At 39.4% G+C, this 24,778-nt stretch overlaps 1 protein-coding gene across 10 annotated transcripts in view; it reads right to left on the bottom strand.

Annotated features, from left to right (window-relative positions):
• The window catches only part of LOC122551847 (LIM domain-binding protein 2), a 289,549-nt gene that overhangs the window by 97,099 nt on the left and 167,672 nt on the right, over positions 1-24,778 (bottom strand). For all 10 annotated transcript variants that reach the window (XM_043694407.1, XM_043694446.1, XM_043694435.1 and 7 more), the window contains exon 3: positions 6,121-6,293. In XM_043694407.1, the coding sequence (XP_043550342.1) occupies positions 6,121-6,293 (173 nt within the window). The remainder of the gene's footprint in view (positions 1-6,120; positions 6,294-24,778) is intronic.

Raw genomic sequence — 24,778 nt, 5'->3', positions numbered from 1 at the left:
AGCCTGGTTTGAGCTGTCTGCTGGCTGTCCTTTGCTGAATGTGAGGATTCACTTCACTATCACTTTGCATTTCTCCAGCATTATAAACCGTGACTCAACTCTAGTAATGCAGGAAAGAAGAAAGGAATAATATTGTAACACAAGATTGTAACACTCAAGGCATATTGTCATACATATTAACTTGTGAAAAAAGGTGAAATCCTTATTTGCAACAAGACTCAAGACTACTAAACTGTGAACTGAAACCCATTCAAACTGTGGATTAATTTACCTCCAAAACCCTTGTGGAACGGGAAGGGCAACAGATGTATGGGAACACCAAGACTTCGCATAACACCTTAGCTTAGAAATGTATTGATGTTCCTTCATCATCACTGGGTCAAAACCCAGTATCGCCCTACCTATCATACATTAGTCCTTTCTTACACCTTTGCCTTATTGGATTGTAATGGTGCCTATTATCACCTTCTCAAGGGTAATTATTGAGTGCAATAAATTTTGGCATTGTCAGTGTTACTCATGTTCCACGAACAAATGCTTTTATTCATTGAGATTTTCCCAATCAACTTGTATATCATTGTGAAATGTTTCAGTGAGGGAATATGTGTTAGAAATAGCAAGCACATTTACACAGGTCCCAAAGACACTGTTAAAATTTGAGTGATGGCTTTGGCAAGCAATCTACTGAAATGCTTTGTTGCATGGTTTGACAAGAGGAGCCTTGCAAACATTATTTTAAAAATGAAGTAGTGATTATTATACTGAACTAATTATCTGGTGTGAATTGTTCCGATCACTAGTTTTTACTTTCTCAGTTTGTAACTAAAGCATAATTCATAAACACAGTTCATCAACTGATAAGTGGAAACAACACTTTCTATACTTGTGAAAATCAGTTCCACACATCATGTACTCCACAGCGAGAGGCACACAACCAATTTCAATTGACTTGGCAAGTGCCGCTTGGTACTATAGTGTTTTAAGCAGGAATGATAAATAATTTAGATAGTACAGTTTTTCACCTAAAGATACAGAGGGGAAAGTCATCAATAATTTAAATATACAACAGGAGTGCCTTTAATGCCAAACAATCCGAAAATTATCTTTTTAATAAAGATTGACTAAAATTGTTACTTCCAGTATCAGCAAAAACTGATTCTTACTGTCAATTTTCTCAGCAAAGGAGGAATTTATGCCAATGGGGCATTTGTTTTGCCTCTCTTGCAAGGACTGATTTGTTAAATGTATATGTCCAACATTCCTTTAAGCTTTTCTTCAAAAAGCCATCATTTGTTTTAAATGATCTAGCATTTCGGAAAATCAAGTTTCTCTAGAAGTAATCCACAGAAATCACACCAAATTTAGGCGTGCAACCAGATTTTAAAAACATCATGTGGACTTCTATCTTCCAAAAAGGCAATGACAATTTATTTGATAAACTGGATTGTGTGCAACAGAAGATGAGTTCACTTTGGCAATAGCTCCCAAGCCATTCTCAGACCAAAGAATTCTTGAATTTAAGATAGTGACCATGTTGAATTAGCTGATATGCTTAAGCAATAACCATACCCACAGTCTTCAGCAGTTGTTAGGTAATATGTTTTCCTCTCTTTAGGGATACTGAGGTAAGTGGTCATGTCTTAGCTTGTGTCCTCACTGCAATCAGCTTTCTTACACAGAGCAAGAACTTGTCACCTTCTGTTCCTTATTGTTTCACACTTCATCATTTACAAAGAATACATTGCAAACAATATTTTTTTTTAAATCAACTAACATTCACGCCACAATTCATATTAGTAAGCAAATGCAGTTAGGTACAAAGCCAAACCTTTCTTGATTTCCAGAATATGGCGTATTTGATAATGATGCGAAAGCATGGTAACTTTTGTTTTGCAAAAACGTTAAAAGAATTATTATTTAAATTCACAATTTTACCTTACATCAGCTTTAATGGGTGGGGTGCACAATCTAACTGCTTAGCACAAAATAGTATCCATGTAAGGTACCTTAAAAATACCAAGTTCAAAGTATGAACTTGAATGTGAAAGTATTGCATACTTGCATAGCATGTAACTATAGTTGATAGATACTGAACATTTTGAACATAATCAATTTTTCTTGGCTCTAGGCTTTGGTGGTTAGCTAGCCTGACTGACTTTCCGTGATCATGTGCATGGAACCAGAGAATGAGGGAGGTCTTAAATGAATATTTCTCATCTGTATTCACAAAGGAGAAAGGTACGGTAGCTGGAAATTTCAGCTGGGATAGTAAGGTTCCAGTTCATTTTAAGATTAATAAGGAGGAGGTATTAAATGTTTTAGTGGGCATAAAGGTGATTGTTCCTAGGACCTGTTGAAGCTTACCCCAGGCTGCTACGAGAGGCAAGAAAGGAAATTTCCTTAGCCTTGGTGGAGATACTTATTACTTTGCTGGCCACAAATGAGATGCCAGATGACTGGAGGAGAGCTAATGTAGTTCCTTTGTTCAAGAAGGGCAGAAGGGATAAGCCAGGTAATTACAGAGCAGTTAATTTGACATCAGTGGTAGGGAAATTATTGCAATAAATTCTGAATGAAAGAATTACTCAATACTTGGAAAGGCAGGGATTCATCAATAATTTGTTGGACAGAGATCCTACCTGATTAATTTTGAGCTTTTTGAAAAGATATTTAAATATATTGATGAGGATAGTGCAGTTGATGTGGTTTACATTGGCAGTTGACAAGGTCCCATATGGAAGGCTAGTCCAAAAGTTAAGAACCCATGAGATCCAAGGCAAGTTGGCAAAATGGATCCAAAATAGGCTTACAAATAGTGGGCAAAGAGTGGTGTTAGAGGTTTTCTTTTATTGGAAGCCTGTGGTGTACCACAGGGATCAGTGGTGGAACACTTGCTGTTTAATATGTACATGAACGACTTGGATGTGAATGCACAAAGTTTAATTATTAAGTCTGCAGATGACACAAAACCTGTGTTATTGGTAGTGCATAGGATGTTCTCAAACTATAGTCTGATATTGATCAGTTGGTAAATTGGACAGAAAAATGGCAGATGGAATTTAATCCCTATAAATGTGAGGTTATGCATTTTGGGACATCTAATAAGGGAAGGATGTACACTATGGATGGTAGGTCCCTATGGAGTACTGAGGAACAATGGGACCTTGGTATACAAGTCCATAGATCCCAAAAGATGTCAGCATAAGTAGACAGGATGGTGAGAAAGACATATGGGATGCTCAACCTCATTGGCCAGGGAATAGAACGTAAGAGCAAGGAAGTCTTGTTACAATTTTATCCAACATTGATTAGGCCAGAGATGGGATACTGTGTGCAGTTCTGGTTACCAAACCAATGGAAGGATGTGATTGCACTGGAGAGGGTGCAGAGATTCACCAGGACGCTGCCTGAGATGAAGTCTCAGTTATGAGGAGAGACTGGATAGGTTGGGTTTGTTTTCCTTGGAGGAAAACAGGACACTGAGGGAGATTCTGATGGAGGTATGCAAAATTATGAGAGGCAAAAGCAGATTAGACTGTGAGAATTTTTCCCCCATGGTGGACATGTTTAAGACTGAGAGGACACAAGTTTAAGGTGAGAGGAGTAAATCATCTGGAGGACAGCTGAAAACAAAATTTCAACCAGTGGGGCAGCACAGTGGCTCAATGGTTAGCACTGCTGCCTCATAAACGCAAAGGACCCGGGCTCAGTTCCAGCCTCAGGTGACTGTGTGGAATTTGTACGTTGTCCCCATGCCTACGTGAGTTTCCTCCAGGTGCTCCAATTTCCTCCCACAATCCAAAGATGTGTGGATCAGGTGCATTGGCCATGCTAAATTGCTCATAGTGTTCGGGGTGTGTAGGTTAGATACATTAGTCGGGGTAAATATAGAGGAGTGGGTCTGGGTGGGTTACTCTTCAGAGGGTCAGTATGGACTTGTTGGGCTGAAGGGCCTGTTTCCATATTGTAGGGAATCTAATCTATATATGGAACGTGTTGTCTGAGAGGATGGTGGAGCCAGGTACAATCGCAACTTTTAAGAAGCATCTGGATGAGTACTTAAAATGCCAGGGTATAGCTGTCCATGGAGTTAGTGCAGGTAACTGGGATTAATGTAGCTTGGTGTTTATTGGTTGGCATAAACATGGTGGGTGAAGGGCCTGTTTCTGTGCTGTATAACTCTGTGTGGATGGGGGCAGAATTGATCAAGGCATGAGGAAAGAAAGATGACATTTTAAAAAAATATTATGATGTGATACCTAATTAAACCACTTGAGATATAAAGGAGAGAATGAGTCTATGGGGAAATAACATTCAAGTGTTTAGGATATACAAGTGAACAGCAAATTTTAACCCCAATAATATATTCAAAGTTGCCACAAACTCTAGAGCCAGAAGCACATCTTTAGCTTTGAAAAAGGAAAGCACCCAGGGAATAAAAGATTTAATTAATTTATGCACAGTAGTGAACATGTGAAATGAAGTTTCTAAATTGGAACCAGAGCAGAAAGTGTGGAAAATGTTCAGGCAGAATTGGATTGATATTTAAAGGAATTAGTGATCAAGCAGCATTCATTTATTTTGCAACTGAGCAGATAGACTGTAGATTTGTTTTCAGTCATGTACTTTGCTGTGTGCAAGAATCCACTATTCACCTTCCTCGACTTTGGTTTAATTTTTCTATATAAATTTGTTTTGCAAGTATCAGCCCCTCAGAGCAGACAAAATATTTGATGTAAGACAAAACATTGCTGGAATTTTCCACATGAAGAAGTAGAAAATAAGTGGACTCAGGCAACCACCACCATCACAGCTACATCCCCCTCTTCTCACGAACTGTACCATGACCTGTTAAACAGCAGGAAGAGCAGAGGACTGGGAATACATCTCTCCTCAATCAGTTTTGTTTAGAAACAATAACATTTCTGAAATGATGAGGAATTTCTTCTCTTAGAGGGTTAAGTCTTTCAAACTCCTTGCCACAGAGAGCTGCAGGGGCAACGTCCATGTGCATATTTAAAGCTGAGAAACATAGATTATTGATCAGTAGAGGAATAAAGGATTGTGGGAAAGGGCAGGAAAATGGACATGAGGGATGTTGCATCAGCTGCAATCCTATTGAATGGCAGAGCAGGTTTGAGGGGTTGAAGAGCCTATTCTGTTCCTATTTCTCCTGGTCTAATTTGTGCTTCTACCATGAACTGTGAAGTTGAAGTCGTCTTCTGAGGGATAATTACACTTACACATGTGCCAGCTTTCCAAAATGAAGTTATGGTTCAGGCGTCCACTCAAACGCATTTGGTAATATCATAAACTTCAAATCTTTTAGGAGCCAAGGCAGTCAGTGGTGTTTTAGAAGTTAACTTTCTTTAAAAAAAGACTCTTGCATTAGAAAAATAAATAACACCTTTCATGGTTGTAACTTGGTGCAGTTTTATAAACACAACTGAAAATGTGTGTGCTACAAAAAACACCTCTTTAATAAGTGTCCAGTCATTCTGCATGTAACCCTAATTTAAATAAATTAAAATTACTTAAAATAATTACACTGGATCTTATGTTTCAATGATGTACAGTTGTCATTTCCTTTTAAAAGGGTGTCATTAGTGGCACTGTGCTGCAAATCTAGCTTAATTTTAAAGCATCTCTTCAAAAGGCTGAAAATGGGTAAACTTCGTGGAAATACACAATGATGATCAATTTGATCTGGGGCATGAACAGCTTTGGTGGAGGGGCTAGCAGTCAGTGCAATGCTCTTAAGCTAGCACAGAAGAATGCAGAAACTCAATTCGTGTGAATATAGCTTCTATTTGAAATGCATTGATCTTTTTGGCTAACTTGATTAATTATGGGTGAATTAGAAATCTCCAATGCCATATCAGGGTCTTATTTGGAACCTCTTTTAATCTTGTAAATTTCGTTTACTGCTGCCATTGAACAGTGACATGGAATGTCTTGATGAAGGTAAATTGTGTGTGACCTCCCAACATACTGCATTAGTACCTGAAATGACAATCGCACATAATATTCTGGAATGTTTAATGTGTTTATAACTCATCATTCTCAATGTAATAATTTGCTTTTCCTAATTCTTCCTCACATTTTTCTTCTTTCTCTTACCTTTGTAAACATGGGCTTGCCATGCTGGGTGACCATAGTACACTGATCACAGTCTAAGGTGATGGATGAATTGTGGTAGGATTCCTTCGAGTGTTTAAGAACATAGTAAAGGTCTGTCACTCCCCCCTCAAAGATTGTACTGAAATATCGAGGAATGAGGGTTCTTCCAATAGCTGTACAAGATAAAATCACAACAAGAAAAGAATGAGATATGTATGGATTACTCAGTCCCCGAGTTCATTGCTGTTTACAGATTTTCAAAATACACCAATTGTGTTTTAAAATAAAGCCCAAGTCACACTGGCATATTACACCAGGCTGCATTAAAATAAAAGTTTTCAGTGAAAGCTATGTAAAGTCACCTTGGTTTCAAAGCATTAAGAAAAAAAAGAAAATATAATGCTTGCCCATCGTCGTGCAGTACAAAGTTGAACATGGGTTAGGACAAAGTCATATATTATGCCAGGGTGCATGCCCATCTGAATCCTTAAAATATTATTACAGTTGTGAGCATTCCTCTAAGACCCAGTATTTAAAAAAATATGTGTTCCAACAAAGCCACATCAGACTCAAAACATGAACTTTTCTTTTCTCTCCACAGGTGCCTTTAGACCAGCTTAGATGCTCCAGATCTTTGTGTTTTTATTTAAAAGTACGCAGTTTCCCATTTCTACTATTTGCTAAAAAGGTTTATCCAATAGCAATCTCACAATCATCATAGTCTTGGGTGTTAACATTCTTCATAAAAAGTCAGATATAAAGGGAAGAAAGAGACTTTTTCCCACATTGTGTTAGGCAAGGTGTAAAATTGGGTCAACTCAGATGAGGATATGACTAGGAATAACATGTTCTTCTGTTTTACAACAGTGCTGCAATATTACTTGATTTATATTTCTGGCGGGAGTTCATTACTATTGAATGGTTCACAGTATGAAAGGTGTTCCAGAAACATTTTACCATTCCTTATGTTTTACAGCAAAAGTATCATTTAGGTCATCTATGGCTCATGGGTCTTTCACACTTGTGAATAATTATTAACAATGAATGACCATTATGTATGCAATCACATCAACACAATAGGCCCATGTATTAAAATTGGAAAAGGCGCAAATTTTAGTCTGAAGCTTTGTTCTTTCTTTCAAATTCAGAGACGTGTACAACATATTTGTCCAAGAATGATTCACCATCAGGATCATCATCTTTGCCCTGTCAGCCTGTCTTGCTATAGAATAATGATAAGGCTACATAAAGTTGGCAGCTCTTGCCTATTAACTATTGACCTCTAGACTTCAGGAATGCTAATTTCTTTTGGTGTAAAACCTCTTTTCAAACAGCTTGCACTACTATGTCTGCTTGGCTCAGTTTCAGCTCCTCCGCATCATTTACCACCCCTTCTCTCTTCCTTGTTTCAGGCTGTGTATTTTTCACATCTGCTGGGATCTTCATCCTCAACTATTCAATTATGAAACATAGCACAGTATGAATTAGTCAGCCTTTGCAGGAAGCCTATGTAGAACTGTTCTTGCTGTGTACTCAAACAGGTGGATCAATATACCAAATGTTTTCTATTAAAGCACTGGCATATTGAATATTGTTGTCCAATCCAGATTTTGCAGTCAGCAATAAATCAATTGTATTTGCTGCTGGCCTCAAAGGATACTGTCCACAAAGATATAGCAACCTCTGTGAAATGGATTACCCCTTTTGCTTTGATAGTTTGAATCTGGCACCAACTTCAATGTGAGATTTCCAGAGAACCATCACCAGAGGTGCCATCGAGCAGGGAAAACAGCCAATCAGACTGAAGGATTCTCACAGACAGTGAACTTTGAAATAAATGAAATGACTATCTTTAACTTTTACTTACATTTTATTAGAGACCAATCAGACATGAGATTAAGGTAGACTCTGAACTATCATACAGAAAACTTTTTAAAAATCTACAATCTTTAATCATAATGGTGAAATTTGCCATGTCATAAGTATAAAACTAGTTTCTCAGTTGTGGTGTATATATTTTGCCCACAAAAATTCTGAAAATTAGTAAATCACTAAAAAGTTGCATTTCATTTAACAAAATGCAACTTTTAAAAGCAATTTTACACTGACACAAATAGGAGAAAAAGTGAGTTTCTTGTCAGTTCAGTGATTTCTTTTTGATCTTGTACTACAGGGATGCTACCAACATACACTATGGGAAAATGCAGAATCGATGCCATTAGCATTATGGCAAAATATTTTCCCATATTTTTAAAAAAATCATTTGTACAATGTGGATGTTACTGGCTGGATCATCACTTGTTGTTTATCACTGATTGCCCTTGAGAGGGTGGGGGTAAGCTACCTCTGTGCATCGCTGAAGTCCACGTGCTGTCGGCAGATTCACAATGCCATAAAGTAGAGAGCTCCAGGATTTCGTCCAGGTGACTCTGGCATTCTGAAGGAATGGGGTTGTATTTCGAAGTAAAAATGGTGACCAGTGAGTTAAAGAGCTGGCATTCCCATGGATCTGCAACTTTTGCCCTTCTGGATTACAGTAGTCACAATTTTGCAGGTATTGTTTCAGGAGACTTAGTGAATTTCTACAGTGCTAAATGTACATGGTACACATTAATGCTGCTGAACATTGGTGCTGGAGGGAATGGATGTTTGTGGATGAGGGGTCATAGAGTCATAGAGATGTACAGCACAGAAACAGACCCTTCGGTCCAACACATCCATGCCGAACAGATATCCCAACCCAATCTAGTCCCACCTGCCAGCACTTGGCCCATATCCCTCCAAACCCTTCCTATTCATATGCCCATCCAGGTGCCTTTTAAATGTTGCAATTGTACCAGCCTCCACCATTTCCTCTGGCAGCTCATTACAGACACGTACCTGCTCTGAGTGAAAAAGTTGCCCCTTAAGTCTGTTTTACATCTTTCCCTTCTCACCCTAAATCTATGCCCTCTCATTCTGGACTCTCCCACCTCTAGGAAGAGACTTTGTCTATTTATCCTATCCATGCCCCTCATGATTTTATAAACCTCTATAAGATTACCCCTCAGCCTTCAGGGAAAACATCCACAGCCTGTTCAACTTCTCCCTATAGCTCAAATCCTCCAACCCTGACAACATCCTTGTAAATCTTTTCTGAACCCTTTCAACTTTCACAACATCTTTCCAATAGGAAGGAGACCAGAATTGCACGCAATATTACAACAGTGGCCTAACCAATGTCCTGTACAGCCACAACATGACCTCCCAACTCCTGTACTCAATACTCTGACCAATAAAGGAAAGCATACCAAACGTCTTCTTCACTATCGTATCTACCTGTGACTCCACTTTCAAGGAGCTATGAACCTGCACTCCAAGGTCTCTTTGTTCAGCAACACTCCCTCGGACCTTACCATTAAGTGTATAAGTCCTGCTAAGGTTTGCTTTCCCAAAATGCAGCACCTCGCATTTATTAGGGAAGTGAGGAGCATTCCATCACATTCCTGATCTGTACTTTGTAGACAGTGGCCAGCTTTTAAGGAGTTAGGTGGTGAGTTACTCACTGCAAGATTCCCAGCCTCTGACCTGCTGCTGCAGCCACAGTACTCATTTAGCAATTCCAGTTCAATGTCTGGTCAATGGTAACCCCCAAGATGTTAATCATAGGGAATTCAGTGATAACCCCATTGAATTTCAAGAGGTGATAATTAGATTCTCTCTGGTTGTAGGTGGCTTGTATGTTGCAAATGTTACTTTCCCAAACCTGGGTATTGTGTAGGTCTTCCTATATTTGGACATGGCCTGTTTCAATATCTGAGGAATTGTGAATGGCACTTATTAGTTAACATCCTCACTTCTGGCTTTATTATTGGAGAGAAGTTGGTTGGGATTAGAACACCACCCTAAGGAACTTCTGCAGAGATGTTTGCCTTCCAACAGCCACAACCATCTTCTTACGTGCCAGGTATGATTCCAACCAGAGGAGAATTTGCCCCCTGATATACATTGCTTTTGGTTATGCTAGGGTTCCTTTGTGCCACACGTGGTCAAATGCAGCCTTGATGCCAAGGGCTGTCACTCTCACCTCACCTCTGGAATTCAGCTCTTTTGTCCATGTCTAAACCAGAGATGTAATGAGATCAGGAGCTGAGTGGCCCTGGCGGAACCCAAACTAGGTGTCACTGACTGTCGCTGAGTAGGTGCTGCTTGAGAGCTCTGTTAATGACCCCTTCCATCACTTTACTGATGACCAAGAGTGGATTGTCAGGGGGGTCATTGGCTGGGTAGAATTTGTCAGTTTTTTGTGTACAAGATATACCCTAGCAATTCAGGCATATGCTTATGTCTGAAACATTGATTCTTTTGCTCCTTGGATGCTGCCTGACCTGCTCTGCTTTTCCAGCACCACATTTTTCAACGAGTATTTTAATTGTAATGGAACAGCTTGGTTAGGGGAATGGCAAATTCTGGAGCACAAGTCCTCATTACTGTTGCCAGAACATTGTCAGGGACCATAGCCTTGGCAATATCCAGTAACTCCAGCTGTTTATTAATATCACATTGAGTGAGTGGATCAAATTGGCTGAAGACTGAAATCTTTGATGCTGAGGACCTTTGGAAGAGGCTGAGCTGAAACCTCTGGCTGAAGAATATTGCAAATACTTCAGTCTTATCTTATGCACTACTGTGTTGGGCTCCCCCAACTTTGAAGATGGGGATATTTATGGAGCCTCCCCCTCCAGTGAGTTGTTTGATTGTTCACCACAATTCACAACTGGATGTAGCAGGACTGTAGAACTTTGAACTGCTTCATCAGTTGTGGAAACATTTAGCTCTGTCTGTCATTTGCTCCTTATGCTGTTTTTCACTCAAGTAGTTCTGCTCTTTTGGAACCTCATCAGGATTACATCTCATTTGTAGGTATGCCTGGTGCTGCTGCTGGCATCCCTTCCTGCATTCTTCACTGAATCCACAGACTTGATGGTAATGGTGATGGTAATGGGGAACCTGCTGAGCAATGAGTACAATTCTGCCTTTTAGAAATAATTCGATATTTAGAAGTCTGAAAGCTCAGTAAAAGCAAAACCTATTCCCAACAGAAAGATGATAAAAATTCAATTAGTTAAATCCAAGCAAGAATTTTCTTGCTCTAGATTAGAGCGGTGCTAGAAAAGCATAGCAGGTCAGGCAGCATCCGAGGAGCAGGAAATTTGCCGTTTCCTGATGAAGGGCTTTTGCCCGAAACGTCGATTTTCCTGCTCCTCGGATGCTGCCTGATCTGCTGTGATTTTCCAGCACCACTCTAATCTAGACTCTGATCTCCAGCATCTGCAGTCCTCACTTTCACCTCGGAAGTTTCTTGCTGTCCGGTTTTCACCTTTCAGTAAATGCACATCTCCACCTCCTCCACGTAGTGTTACACCAGAAATTGCCGGATGTTAGAAAGGAGCCTTATGTTTACTGCAAGTATAACGCATAAAAATTAAGCCTGAAGGAGAAAAAGGAGTAGATGTGTGTTGCCAATTTTATTTTAATGGTAACTACTTAACATTTTGTTTCTCATGAGACATTCAGATTCATTTCAGGCGCTGATAGCTGTAACAATCTAACCAAACAGCCCTATGCAAAGACATGGCCTCTATAGCATTGGGAGAGCAACAATTTTCTTAGGTTTTCTTTACGAAGCAAGTCAGTATTTGCCAAACCGAGGCAAAGTGCTGTGATTTTCCTTCTTCCAGTTAGGGCAAGGAGTCAGGCCTCAAGTCTACCTCAATCAGACCCAGATTTAACCCCATGCTGTTAATGTTTATCTGATCCACAAATTGAATCTTTGAGTCAACTAAGCAAATCAGCCCCCAACTGGTAGATACTAAAACAAATAAACAAACATACATCGTAACTGTTGGGATTTTTCCCTTACCTTGTCTAATTAAGAAGCTTGTTGTAATACTTCAGCTAATTAGTATGTGGAAGAAGGATACAAGTTAGTGAACAATCCAATCGTTCCCAAATTCAGATAAGAAGTTAGACCACTTTTAGTAGACATCCATTATGAATGATTTGGAGATGCCGGTGTTGGACTGGGGTGTACAAAGTTAAAAATCACACACCACCAGGTTATAGTCCAACAGGTTTAATTGGAAGCACTAGCTTTCAGAGCGTTGCTCCTTCATCAGATAGTTATGGAGTATAAGATCATAAGACACAGAATTTATAGCAAAAGGTCACAGTGTCACACAGTGATATATTGAACAAACCTGGATTGTTAAGACTTTCATCTTTTAGAAAGCAGGTTTCAGTTCATTAATATGTAAATCCCAAAATTTTTTTGGGCAAAATAGAAAGTATCTGGAAATACAAATTCACCCCATAGACTTATATGTGGCTGTGCATGCATGTGTCTGAGAGAGAGAGAGAGAGAGAGAGAAAGAGAGTGCATGTGTGTGTGTGGAGTTTGTTAACAGGCCAGTCTGAACAATGGAGCCTCTGAGGTTAGTCCAATGATCAGATGGATGGGAATTACTAAACCAACCTTAGGGAGTGGCACAGGGTGAAATAAGGAAAGACGATACAAAGATAGGTTGATCAAGGACAGAAGGCACAAGTGAAGGTTCAGAAAGTTGATGTAGATGGATAACATTGTTAACTGTGAGGTTCTGTACTTTGGTGGGAAGAATAGAGATTTAGACAATTTTCTAAACACAGAAAGGTTTCAGAAATCTGAAGCACAAAGGGAATTGGGAGTCCTGGTTCAAGTTTCTCTTCAGGTTAACATGCAGGTCTAATTGGCAGCTAGGCAGGCAAATGTAACTTTAGCATTGATTTCAAGAGGGCTAAAATACAACAGCAAAATGCATTGCCGAGGTTGTATAAGGCTTTGGTCAGACCGCACTTAGAATACTGTGTGAGCCCCATATCTAAGGAAGGATGTGTTGGCTTTGGACAGGATCCAGAGGAAGTTCACAAGAATGATCCCATGGATGAAGGGCTTGTCATAGGAGGCGCAGTTAAAGGCCATGGGTCTGAATCAATGGTGCTTAGAAGGATGAAGGAGGATCTCGTTGAAACTATCAGAAAATCGAGAGGCCTGAATAAAGTGCAGAAGAATTTCCATGAGTAGGAGAGACTAGGACAGGAGGGAACAGCCTCAGAATGATGGGACAACTCTTTAGAACTCAGGCGAGGAGGAATTTCTTCAGCCAGAGGGTAGTTAATCTGTGGAAACCTTTGCAGAAGAGGACTATGGTGGTGAAGATATTAAGCATGCTTAAGACAGAGACAGATAGATTCTTGATTATTAAGGGACCAAGGCTTACAGGGAGGAAGAAGGAGAATGGGGTTGAGAAACATGTCATGACTGAATGGTGGAACAGATTTGATAAGCCCATTTTGCTCTGATATCTTATGGACTTATTGATGGTGGAATTGCACTCCATGACTGGAACAAAGCATTGACATTTGATCGCGTAGTCACTCACAGCATGTGGGCGTCTCTGGCTTGGCTTACTTTTTCAAACGAAAGTAAATCTTTACAGGAGTGTAAAGTCTCATCAGTAATTGATCCAGATACACCCTTAAAAGAAGGCATAAATTATGAGGCTTAATGCCTAAATGCAGTCATAAATGGAGGAAAACTCCCAAGGGTAGAAGCCCATGAAACTACTCCTGGGGAATTTGGGAAATTTTAAATATTTTGGGCACTGAGAAGAGGGACAGAGGAAGGGAAATAAAAGCGGTTGTTCATTTTAACCAGCCATCCTGGCCAACTTGGACACTTGGCACAGGCTTAAGTTTTTCCTGTATAACTAGTGCATTATGTTCAGTCATGATTACATTTAACATACCCACCATATTGGCTGCAGTCAATCCTGATAAACTTATCAATAAATCTGACATTCAAATTACAACGTGGCAAATAGTGCACTGGTTAACACACAACCATGTGAAAAAAAAACAGCTGTTAGTCAACTATTTTTACTTCCTTATGCAGTGCTGTATCATAGAGTTTAAAAAGCAAAATCTGCTCATTCACATTCGTTATATCCTGATGTGAATGCAATCCTTGTAACACTTTGATTGTTTGTTCAGAATTGATAATCGCTTGTGTTAACTGCAACTTAGCCCATTTCAAGCTTTTACAAACAGCAAGATTCTATTGCTAAACAATCTCCTAAAACTGAAAATTAAATTTGAGATTCTGATTTTAATCATTGTTGGAGTATTTTATTTTACTTTCTCGACATGATTTGGCATTGAATGCAATATTCCAGCTGATTCTTTTCATGGAGTTCTAAACCCGAATATGAAACTTGAGGTTCAAACCCCAAGGAAGATGGGTGTATAATGTGGCCAAATAGCCTGAGTAACAACCTGGCAGCATTTCTAATGTCCACCCATGGCAGCCATTAACAGCAGAAGAGAAGCCTGGTCAATCATGTAATGCAAAGACATTTAGGTCTCCACCAACACTGCTTAAAGCTCCAGTGGGAAATGAGCCAATCTCAAGTGGGTGTCCTACAGTTAACTTCAGTATCCCGAAGCTAGGTAACAGAGGAAGAAGACAAAAATATTTCTGCTTCTTTCAGGAGTTAATCACACGAAAGTTCTGAAATGCCCTGATTGATGGCTATTTTGCCAAATTTTCACCATTTAATTTTGCTGAGGAAATGGCAGAAAGCTTCTCAGCCCTGTTAAAACTATCCCAAAGAATGAATTACCATATTTAGAAAAGAGAGAAACATAACAACATACCGAACAATTTTTTTACATTATTATCTCATGAGATGTGCGAGTCGCTGGCTGGCCAGCATTTATTGCCCATCACTAGATGTCCTTGAGAAAGTAGCCCTTGACACATCTACCGTGAGAAGACCATTCAGGGTCTCATATACCTCAATCAAGTCATTACTCACTCATATAAACTTGCAACCTCTAATCTGTAGAAACTGCTCCAGAGTTTATAGGTTTTGGAAAATAACAATCAATGCACCCAATATTCCCAGTGCTACTTGCTTTAGTGGAGACCAGTGCTCCTGGAAATGGAAGTATATATATATAGTGAATAAGATTACCTTGGAGTTAAGAGGTAGTTTCAGTCTCAGACTAGAAATGGTGGGAATAAACCAATGAGTACATTGGAGCTCAGCTGTAGGACAGGGGCAAGAAGCAGCAACGATCTGCCATTTGAGTTTAAAGGTTGAAGGCACAAGTGACTTAAACCTACAGTTAGATACAAGTGAGAGTAATGTACAAGTGGTGTTTTTGTTTGTTGTTTTCTTTTTCAATTTCAAAAGGAGTGTCTTGGGATTAATGGGACTATAACTTTTAACATTTGTCTAAAACCCTTTGTAAGATAAGTAAATTATTTTGTTTACCCTACTTCATCTTCATTTCTTTTGCTGACAACCTGTTTCATTATAAGAGCAAAAAATGGAGCATTATGTGCTTATATTTCAATGAGAGACCAGTTGGTTGAAACCAAAGCAAATCAAAATATAACTTAACAAGGCAAGTTTCAGTCTGGAACCTGATTTGTTGGTTACAACATAAACCCGCATCTGAAGAAATGCCATGTTAAAAAGTTCTCATTTGTGCAAACATATGAAAAATAAAATTTTGCCTCAGTCTTGTAAATAGAGAGGATGCTTTTCTAATGATATTGGGATATTTAAGACACATATGGTTAAGTATTTGAATAACTTGACAACTATTCATACACTTGCAGCTCCAATTACATCTTAGACCAATGGAGGCAAACACACATTTGATGTACTTACACATACATACACATTCACTGCCTGCCCCATGTTTGCTATTAGAAGCTGGAATGTATATATGTATATAGAACAATAATTTTATCTCTGTTCCTATAGCACCTTATTTCTTGTTTTGTCTTCAGCTTCCTTTGATTGTGGTTGACACTTGTTATTGGAAATGCAGAGAGGTTTGCGTGGGAGGGCAAGTCCTCCCTTCCTCCTATGGATTCTTCCTCCTTTTAAAATGCAGTGGGTCACAGGTTGTCACTATTTAAATTTCTATATTCTGATAAGGGCTTTGAATTCTCTTTCTCCAGCTGTTCTCAAGTAAGTGATTTTTTTTTCCGCTGGTTTCCCAAGATCCTGTGGCAATAGAAGCTGAGAATACGCAGGCACAGATCCGAGGCAGCTAACACCATGTGGAACCACCTCCTGACAGATGTGCAAAATTAACCTGGTAATGAGTCTCCTGCTAATTTTCCTCATAACCTGACCTGCATATCAATATCTCAAACTGAAAGCTGAGAACTGACTGAGCAATGGGAGGGACTCTAAGGAGGAATATGCACTGCAGCCATTCTACAGGGTTAACACTTCATTCTAATTTGCAGCCCATGGATTCTGCATTCTTCCAGCAAAGCAACTTTTCTTCATCTGTCAGTTATCTAACTGAACAAACACCTGGACATTATATCCAGTTTCAAAGCTATCAGTCTGATTGGTTCTTAAATTAACAGCTGTGGGACTGATAGAAGTGTAAAGATGAAGATGGCAATGTTTATGAGATGGAACCTCAGGTGATTCTGAGGTTACTTTCGCTGGTGGTACAAATAAACAATAAAGAATATGGCCAAATATTTCTGCCAAATTGTGCAATAAATTGAAATGCCTTTAATTGCTCAGGTTCCTATTCAAGTTCATCTGTATATTGGCATATTTCCCACACAGTGTTTTCAAATACAATTTGGAAAAATTGTATTTGTCTACATTCAATGTATTTTCGAGTCGTAATGTGGGGTAGTTTTATTCATACAATGATAAATTAGTTTATCATAAATAATTCTAAGATAATAGCTTAGTTCAACATCTCCCTGTGTCTGCATGGGTTTCCTCTGGGTGCTCAGGTTTGCTTCCACAGTCCACAGATGTGCAGGTCAGATGGACTAACCATGCTAAATTCCCCATAGTGTCCAGGGATGTATAGGCTAGGTGGGTTAACCACGGGAAATGGAGGGCTACAGGGACAGGATAGGGGGATTGGGCCTGGCTAAGATGTTCTTCAGTCTGGATTTGGTGGGTTGAATGGCCTGCTTCCACACTGTAGGAATTCTGTAACATGTGTGACAACTGGAAGTGACTTCAGAAGAACTGTATAGATCATTTAGTGGTTTTGTTGGTGTACACTTGAAAACATTTTTAAAAATTCAAAACTCATTTATTAGGGTCCTTGCAACTTGAAAGAATCTTGTTTGACGGCTCACAAACGGGCAAGTTAAAAGAAGTGAGTCAAACAGTCAGGGCAGGCAAGAACAAAGCAGAGAACAAGATGGGACTGATAAATTAAAGTGCATTTATTTCAATGCAAGAGGCCGAACATGGAAGGCAGATGAACTCAGGGCATGGTTAGAAACATGGGACTGGGATATCATAGCAATTATAGAAATGTAGCTCAGGGATGGACAGTACTGGCAACTTGATGTTCCAGGAAACAAATGTGACAGGAAGGATAGAAAGGGAGGCAAAAGAAGAAGGGGAGTGGCAGTTTTGATAAGGGATAGCATTACAGCTGTACTGAGGGAGGATATTCCCGGAAATACATTCAGGGACGTTATTTGGGTGGAACTGAGAAATACGAAAGGGATGATCACCTTATTGGAAATGTATTGTAGAACCCCTAATAGTCAGCAGGAAATTGAGAAACAAACTTGTAAGGAGATCTCAGTTATCTGTAAGAATAATAGGGTAGTTATGGTAGGGGATTTTAACTTTCCAAACATCGACTGGGACTGCCATATTGTTAAGGGTTTAGATGGAGAGGAATTTGTTAAGTGTGTACAAGACAATTTTCTGATTCAGTATGTGGATGTACCTACTAGAGAAGGTGCAAAAGCTGACCTACTTTTGGAAAATAAGGCAAGGCAGGTGACTGAGATGTCAGTGGGAGAGCACTTGGGGCCGGCGACCATAATTCTATTAGATTTAAAATAATGATGGAAAAGGATAGACCAGATCTAAAAGTTGAAGTTCTAAATTGGAGGAAGGCTAATTGTGACGGTATTAGGCAGGAATTTTCAAAAGTTGAGCGCATATACTCGCAGGTAAAGGGACAGCTGAAAAATGGGAAGCCTTCAGAAATAAGGGAACGAGAGTCCAGAGACAGTAGATACCTGTCAGGATGAAAGGAAAGGCTGGTAGGTATAGGGAATGCTGGATGACTAAAGAAATTGAAGGCTTGGTTAAGAAAAAGAAGGAAGCATTTGTCAGGTATAGACAGGAGAGACTGAGTGAATCCTTAGAAGAGTATAAAGGCAGTAGGAGTATACTTAAGAAGGAAACAGGAGGGCAAAAAGGGGACATGAGATAGCTTTGGTAAATAGAATTAAGGAGAATCCAAAGGGTTTTTACAAATACATTAAGGACAAAAGGGTAACTAGAGAGAGAATAGGGCCCCTCAAAGATCAGCAAGGTGGCCTTTGTGTGGAGCCGCAGAAAATGGGGGAGATACGAAACAAGTATTTTGCATCAGTATTTACTGTGGAGAAGGCCATGGAAGATATAGACTTTAGGGAAATAGATGGTGACATCTTGCAAAATGTCCATATTACAGAGGAGGAAGTACTGGATGTCTTGAAATGGATAAAGGTGGATAAATCCCCAGGACCTGATCAGGTGTACCCTAGAACTCTATGGGAAACTAGAGAAGTGATTGTTGGGCCTCTTGCTGAGATATTTGCATCATTGATAATCACAGATGAGGTGCCAGAAGACTGGAGGTTGGCAAATGTGGTAGCATTATTTGAGAAAGGTGGTAAGGACAAGTCAGGGAACTATAGACCGGTGAACCTGACTTTGGTGGTGGGTAAGTTGTTGGAGGGAATCCTGAGGGACAGGATGTACATGTATTTGGAAAGTCAAGGACTGATTAGGAATAGTCAACATGACTTTGTGCGTGGGAAATCATGTCTCACGATCTTGATTTTTTTGAAAAAGTAACAAAGAGGATTGATGAGGGCAGAGCGGTGGACATGATCTACATGGCCTTCAGTAAGGCATTTGACAATGTTCCCCATGGGAGACTGGTTAGCAAGGTTAGATCTCACGGAATACAGGGGGAATACAGGCAGAACTTGCCATTTGGAAATAGAACTGGCTCAAAGGTAGAAGACTGGGTGGTTGTGGAGGAGGGTTATTTTTCAGACTGGATACCTGTGAGCAATGGAGTGCCAGAAGGATCGGTGCTGGGTCCACCACTTTTCGTCATTTATATAAATGATTTGGATATGATCATAGGAGGTGTAGATAGTAAGTCTGCAGATGATACCAAAACTGGAGGTATAGTGGACAGCAAAGAAAGTTACCTCAGATTACAACGGGATCTTGATCAGTGGGCCAATGGGCCGAGGTGTGGCAGGTGGAGTTTAATTTAAATAAATGCAAGGTATTGCATTTTGGGAAAGCAAATCTTAGCAGAACTTATACACTTAATGGTAAAGTCCTGGAGAGTGTTGCTGAACAAAGAGACCTTGGAATGCAGATTTATAGCTCCTTGAAAGTAGAGTCGCAGGTAGATAGGATAGTGAAGGAGGCGTTTGGTACGCTTTCCTTTATTGGTGAGAACATTGAGTATAGGAGTTGGGAGGTCATGTTGCGGCTGTACAGGATGTTAGTTTGGTCACTTTTGGAATACTGCATGCAATTCTGGTCTACCTCCTAGAGGAAGGATGTTGTGAAACTTGAAAGGGTTCAGAGATTTACAAGGATGTTGCCAGGATTAGAGGATTTGAGCTATAGGGAGAGGTTGGATAGGCTGGGGCTGTTTGTCCTGGAGTGTCAAAGGCTGAGGGGTGACCTCACAGAGATTTATAACATCATGAGGGGCATGGATAGGATAAATAGACAAAGGCTTTTCCCTACGGTGGGGGAGTCCAGAACTGGAGGGAATAGGTTTAGGCTGAGGGGGGAAAGATATAAAAGAGACCTAAGGGGCAACTTTTTCACATGGAGGGCAGTACATGCATGGAATAAGCTGCCAGAGGAAGTGGTGGAGGCTGGTACAATTACAACATTTAAAAGGCATATGGATGGGTATATGAATAGGAAGGGTTTAGAGGGATATGGTTCAACTGCTGGCAAATGGGACTAGATTAGGTTGGGATATCCGGTCAGCATGGACGAGTTGGACAGAAGGGTCTGTTTCCATTCTGTACATCTCTATGACTCTAAACTGGCAGAAATTCATGATAGTGATTAATTCAATCTAGTGATGCCCAATTTTGTGGCAAGTTTGGCTGTCTGAGCAATATGTGTTTAAACCAGTGCAAAAGATCACGGAAGTTTGGTTTGCATTGGACATAACTTGGACAAGGAGCTATTGAAATGCCATAATCTTTTCAGTTGGTTTGATCACTCTTGGATGAAGTACACTCAACAAAACCAAACAAAATCTCAAATTCCCCTCCTGTCTTGCTCCTAGATTAGTTCAGATGCAGTATTTCTCTCCTGAAGTGCCATGTATAAACAAGCCTTGAAACCACTAAGTATTCAGGTTAGGTTTAATCAATTAATTAGCTGTAATTGTTGCAATATAACTATCAATTTTAAAAAGCAGTCTTGAAATTGAAAAGATTTTTAAAATGACAGGTATATTACTACAAAACACTGTTTAAAGTTCTTTGACTAAGGTTTTGGTCACTTGATCACAAATGTGGCTGGGCGAGGTGCTATACTTTATTTTCTAATGCACTTTGGGGTGTTTCATTATGTCAAAGCAGCTATATAAATGCAAGCTGTTGTTGTTGTTGTTTCAATGCATAGACCTGTAAACAAAACCACTGAGATGGATTGTACTTGCAATGCTATTTTAATCTATTGAATTGATAGGACATTGTTAAACTGAGAAGTTGGAAGCACACTGATCGAGGATAGTCAAGATTAAGAATTGATTCAGAGCTTTGAGCGTGCAAGCAAAAAGTCAGCATCGCACAAATCAAAATAGGATTGTCCAACCTGCTACTTGTGACATACAGACAGTAATTCCCTCTAGCTGAAAATTAATTTGTGTCAATCAGGATGAAGATGGCAGTTTATCACCACTCTCAATGTATCGGGTCAAGCTAGGACTAAACTAAATACAATAATGGTTGTCATTCATCATTCCAGTACAGTGAAAGCACATGTGTGTATTTCTACAATTGTAGAAACCCAGTAATTAAGATAATGTTTACTTCTATTAACTACAAAGACAAACATGAGGCATGGTCCATAAAAGCAAAATATTCTCAAAGGCTACCAAAAGAATGAACATGATTTCTGATGTAATATCCAGAGTAATGTGTGCTCTTGGGAAATAAAAAGACTTCTAAACTGTTTTGTTTCCCATTCCAATTTATCTCCAACAGCTCTTTAAATGTGGAAGTATAATTCCATATACTTTTCCCATAATAATTCCTTCAGCAGTCATTCATCATGAAAGAACTTAGAATCTGAGTGTCATCAATTGCCAGAGTTACGGTGAGGCATCAAATCTGATTTTGCCTTCAATAAGATTCATTAGCCAGCAATCAGGAACAAGAAACCTAACTGTTTCTTTGTAATATCTGTATTCTGGAAATCCTCAGGCCAATAGCAATAAAAGCCATCTGAATGTAGACCATAGGTTGCATATAAAAACCTTCCATTGGTTATCTGATCCACTTTCACACTGAGGCATTGCCACTGAATCATCAGGTGATTGCAAGTGAGTTCCATGTTTAGAGTAGTCCTACTGCAACTGAAATATATAAATAAATCTGACTGAAGATAAAATGATTTGCACTTCACAAAGAACAAAGTTATTTGATTCCATGTGGCCAGAAAGCTAACAAAGATAGGGTAAAATCAAATATCAAATAGGCAGCTTGAAAGATGAAGTGGGGCATTGATAAATACAGAGCTGAAAATGTGTTGCTGGAAAAGCGCAGCAGGTCAGGCAGCATCCAAGGAGCAGGAGAATCGACGTTTCGGGCATGAGCCCTTCTTCAGGTGCTCCTTGGATGCTGCCTGACCTGCTGCACTTTTCCAGCAACACATTTTCAGCTCTGATCTCCAGCATCTGCAGCCCTCACTTTCTCCATTGATAAATACAGTAATTCTTCACAATGTTGTAGTTGTGTTCCTGAAAATTATAACAAATATATTTAAACTTCTGTATATTCCTAAATTCACATCTCCAATGAAATAACTTTGAAAAGCAATGAAATATAAATAGAAAAGAAATATGCAACCTCTTTTTGGTTATCTCCTGCTTGTTGCCAACTCTACTTCTCTTCGGATTCTCACCCACTCTCCTTGCTGCCTCCCTCCCCACGCTTTCCCTTCCCACTGTGAGCAAGAGCCTGGGAGAGGACCAGTGAGAAGGAGAGATTGAGCGAGAGAAACTGCAAGATGGAGGTTTGGGGACAGAAGTGGTAAGCAGGAAGGTTGGTCAGTGAGAGAGGTTACCCCAAAACAGCAAAACTTGGATCACGCCTACTTAGGCACTGGGGTGAAATGATGCTAAAATGAAGGTCCTGACACTGTGCATACACAAGCCCCATTACACTGCAACGTTAAAGCTTAATGAGGTAACCACAGCTATCTACAGTGTATGGATCCTGTAATATTCCTGACTTCCGATGGCACCAGAGATATTTATGAGTGGACTTAGGAGGTCACATTGGAAACATAATTGATCTCTCCTCTGCCACTGCAACGTACAATATTTTCAGATCTCTCTCATTTGAGTTTTAAGCCTAACCTTCAATGACCTCCGCAGATTAATTCATCGAACTGATAACACTGATATTTGGGAAGATGGGGGTTAACTAGTTAGCCATCTTTTAACCCTTTTACAATTTGATGAACCTGGCATTTATTTCTCATTGAATAATTATCTGTACTATCATTAGCTGATACTACAATGTGAATCCTTGATCTCCCTCCTGACCCTTTTACTACTTCCTTCCTTTCTTTCTGTTTTCCCAGTATAACGTACATAACCAAACTGGGCTGCTCTCCTGGGTTAGGTAACATCCATTGGAATGAAATAAAATCAAGTTTAAAAAACTTAAATTTATTGCCAGAAAATATTATCGTCAACAAAGTGATAATGAGTATCAGAGACAGAGGCACACTCTTATTCAAGCTTTTGTCTTTTCCACCACAAGGATCATTATTATTCTGTAAACATATCCTTTGTGCAAGACGTTTAAAATATATTCTGAGTCTCTTCATCTTCTACTTCATAGAAACTCTTAAGAAATGCTGTGAATGCCAGTCATCTTGGAAGATTGAGCGAGACCATGAGAAACTCTGGACAATGTTCTTACATTGTGTTCAATTGTATTTTCTGAGAGAATTATGTAGCAAGTTTCAAAATTTGAAAAATCCTTTTGTCTGATTAAGAGAATTTTTACAACACTGGAGTAACGATTAACAATACTTGCACTCAAAACTTCTTTGTTGTCTTACAAATCATAAGAATGGGAATGTTTAATTATTCATAATGATGGACTGTAAACTTAAAAGGCTGGATTTATTTCACAATGCAACCCCAAAGGCATTTTCTTTTCTTATTTACAGTTCAGATTTTGTTACTGATGGTACACAACATACTTTCCCACAGGATTGCATTTGAAAATATTCAGACTTCTGTGTACACATCACGCTGAATGGAGCACTCAAGAGATGAGATTAGCAATTAATTGTTTCACTAAATGTTTAAAGAAGCATATGCCTCTTAAGTAATGTGTATCCATATATGCACAATCTACAAATAATTAACATTGTGGTAATTAGTCACATTAATTTATGCCACTGTATTAAATTATTTCCTCAGAGACATTAGGAAAGATGCCAGCAATTTAAGCTGAAGCATGTGAAAATTCATATCAGGTTAAAATAAGGGCTTTGACTGAGTAATACTAGATAAACATGTGGCAGCTGGGACCAGAGAAGCTGATTGACTAGCAGGAATTAACCTCAATATTGGCAATTCAAATAATTCAAACTTGATGGAGAGAAGCTGTTCAAAAAAGCTCTCTCTTATTCATCAAGGAAACATTTCTACAAAGCAGGTGACTTTTCAGGTGCAAAATGAAATGTGGCATTTTGCTTGTGTTGTGATCTGGTGAGGAGCAGTAGAATGGTTCCTCTCTTTGTTCGACCACAATGGGGTTTTTAAAACAATATGTTTTCCTATTCAGTGAGTGCTTCATTGTTACGGTGTTTCTTTTTGGTTTCTATGAAAGAAAAATGTGTATCGAACCAATCTAACTAAAATAATAAAACACTAACAAGGGAAATTACAGAGAGTGAGGCAGGAATTTAAAAATGAGGTCCTCGAGAGTAGTAATATCTGGATTACTCCCGGTGCTACGAGCAAGTGAGGGCAGGAATATGAGGATAGCGAGGATGAATGCATGGCTGAGGAACTGGTGTATGGGAGAAGGTTTCACATTTTTGGACCATTGGAATTTCTTTTGGGGTAAAAGTGACCTGTACAAGAAGGACGGTTTGCATCTAAATTGGAAGGGGACTAATATACTGGCAGGGAGATTTGCTAGAGCTGCTCAGGAGGATTTAAACTAGTAAGGTGGGTTGGGGGGGGGAACACAGGGAGATAGTGAGGAAAGAGGTCAATCTGAGACTGGTACAGTTGAGAACAGAAGCAAGTCAAACAGTCA

This window comes from Chiloscyllium plagiosum, chromosome 1, assembly GCF_004010195.1.
Source record: "Chiloscyllium plagiosum isolate BGI_BamShark_2017 chromosome 1, ASM401019v2, whole genome shotgun sequence".
Lineage (NCBI taxonomy): Eukaryota > Metazoa > Chordata > Chondrichthyes > Orectolobiformes > Hemiscylliidae > Chiloscyllium > Chiloscyllium plagiosum.
Note: the sequence above shows the minus strand (reverse complement) of the source record. Positions and strands in the feature narration are given on the sequence as shown.